Genomic DNA, 1,952 nt, shown 5'->3' with positions numbered 1-1,952 from the left:
AAAAAAAAAAAAAAAGAAAAAAAAAAGAAATGTTACTCAGAAGCCAAGTATGGTGGCTCATGCCTGTAATTCCAGCTACTCAGGAGGCTGAGGCAGGAGGATCATTTGAGTCCAGGAGTTTGAAACCAGCCGGAGCAACATGTTCAGACTCTATCTCAAAAAAAAAAAAAAAAAAAAAAAAAAAGGAAAAGAGGGAGAACAAAAATCAATACTCAGAAATATGATGGAGGTAAATAACAGAAGAAATGGCTGAGATAGGATGGGCTTGGTGGCTCATGCCTATAATCCCAGCACTTCGGGAGTCCAAGGCAGGCAGATCACTTGAGGTCAGGAGTTTAGAGACCAGCCTGGTCAAAATGGTGAAACCCTGCCTCTACTAAAAATACAAAAAACTAGCCAGGCACAGTGGTGTGCACCTGTAATCCCAGCTACCTGGGAGACTGAGGCACGTGAATCGCTTGAACCTGGGAGTCAGAGGTGGCAGTGAGCCAAGATCACATCACTGTATTCTAGCCTGGGCAACAGAGAGAGACTCCATCTCAAAAAGTAAAAATAAATATAACTGAAATATGGAAAGCGGTGGATTGAGGAAGGGTGGAAACAGGGGAAGTGATTTGTGAAGAGGTGGAATAAAGGACTGCTAAATGTAAAATGTTTAGCCCCATTTGATGTTTTTAAACCATATGCACACAGTACTTTAAAAAATAAAATAATAAAATGAAATGGTTGGATTCACCCCACAAAAATCCAGAGTAATTCTGACCCTCAGTCTCAATGTTCATCAGACCTCCTCACCCCAGTAACCACACAGGATGTCTCACCCTTGCTAAAGTGAAAGTAGATTTCTTCTCCTGCCCTAGGCTTCCTTAGGGATACTGGAGTCTCTGTCTCCGACAAGGGTAGGTTGTAGAATTTGTACTCCACGTACACCTGTTTTATGTTCTCATCAGACATTACTTCTGCCTCTGGGTAGAAGGCCAGGGAGACAATTTCAATGCACATCTTCTCTGAATCCTGATAAGGAAAATTTAGTTTATTTAGTTCCTAAAGGTTAGTGAGGCTCCAAGTGCTTATACTCCATCCAATTAACACAGTACAGTACTCTCTAGAAATCAACCATAGGCATAATCTATCTACTATATTATTCCCTGAGAATCCTTTTATAGTTAAAACTGGCATCAAAAGACAACTTGACTTAATTGCCATAGCTAATCGATAGGAAATTTATAAAGAGAACCCAGTTCTTCTCTCTCACAGTCCAGTGGATCATTTCTGCAGGCCAGTCTTTCTCAGTCATCTCCACATATAGAAAGAATTTGTAAAATGTCTGATTTGGAGGGGTGGGGAGGGTGGATAATGGGAGGTTGTCTGGTAGGAACAATGTGCATTGCTCCAGGCTTCACCACAGTGGAATATATCAATGCAGCAACATTGCACTTGTACCCAATGATTATATACAAATAATACATTTCTAAACAGATAGCTATTTTTCAACTTTTTTTTTCTTCTTCTTCTTCTTTTTTTTTTTTTTTTTAGATAGAGTTTTGCTTTGTTGCCCAGGCTGGAGGGCAGTGGTGTGATCACGGCTCACTGCAGCTTTGACATCCCGAGCTCAAGCAGTCTTCCCACCTTAGTCACCCAAGCAGCTAGGACCACAGGTACACCACCACATGGGGACAATTATTTTCATTTTTTTAATAAAGATACAGTCGGCCGGGCGCAGTGGCTGAAGCCTGTAATCCCAGCACTTTGGGAGGCCGAGACGGGCGGATCGCGAGGTCAGGAGATCGAGACCATCCTGAGCTAACATGGTGAAACCCTGTCTCTACTAAAAAATACGAAAAACTAGCCAGGCGAGGTGGCAGGCGCCTGTAGTCCCAGGTACTCGGGAGGCTGAGGCAGGAGAATGGCGTGAACCCGGGAGGCGGAGCTTGCAGTGAGCTGAGATCCGG

At 43.1% G+C, this 1,952-nt stretch overlaps 1 protein-coding gene across 1 annotated transcript in view; it reads right to left on the bottom strand.

Annotated features, from left to right (window-relative positions):
* The window catches only part of RPGRIP1 (retinitis pigmentosa GTPase regulator interacting protein 1), a 100,412-nt gene that overhangs the window by 18,519 nt on the left and 79,941 nt on the right, over positions 1 to 1,952 (bottom strand). Inside the window, exon 21 of the mRNA XM_011976296.1 lies at positions 822 to 1,014. Coding sequence (XP_011831686.1) covers positions 822 to 1,014 — 193 coding nt within the window. The remainder of the gene's footprint in view (positions 1 to 821; positions 1,015 to 1,952) is intronic.

The sequence above is a fragment of the Mandrillus leucophaeus genome, unplaced genomic scaffold, assembly GCF_000951045.1.
Source record: "Mandrillus leucophaeus isolate KB7577 unplaced genomic scaffold, Mleu.le_1.0 Scaffold163, whole genome shotgun sequence".
Classification (NCBI taxonomy): Eukaryota; Metazoa; Chordata; class Mammalia; order Primates; family Cercopithecidae; genus Mandrillus; species Mandrillus leucophaeus.
Note: the sequence above shows the minus strand (reverse complement) of the source record. Positions and strands in the feature narration are given on the sequence as shown.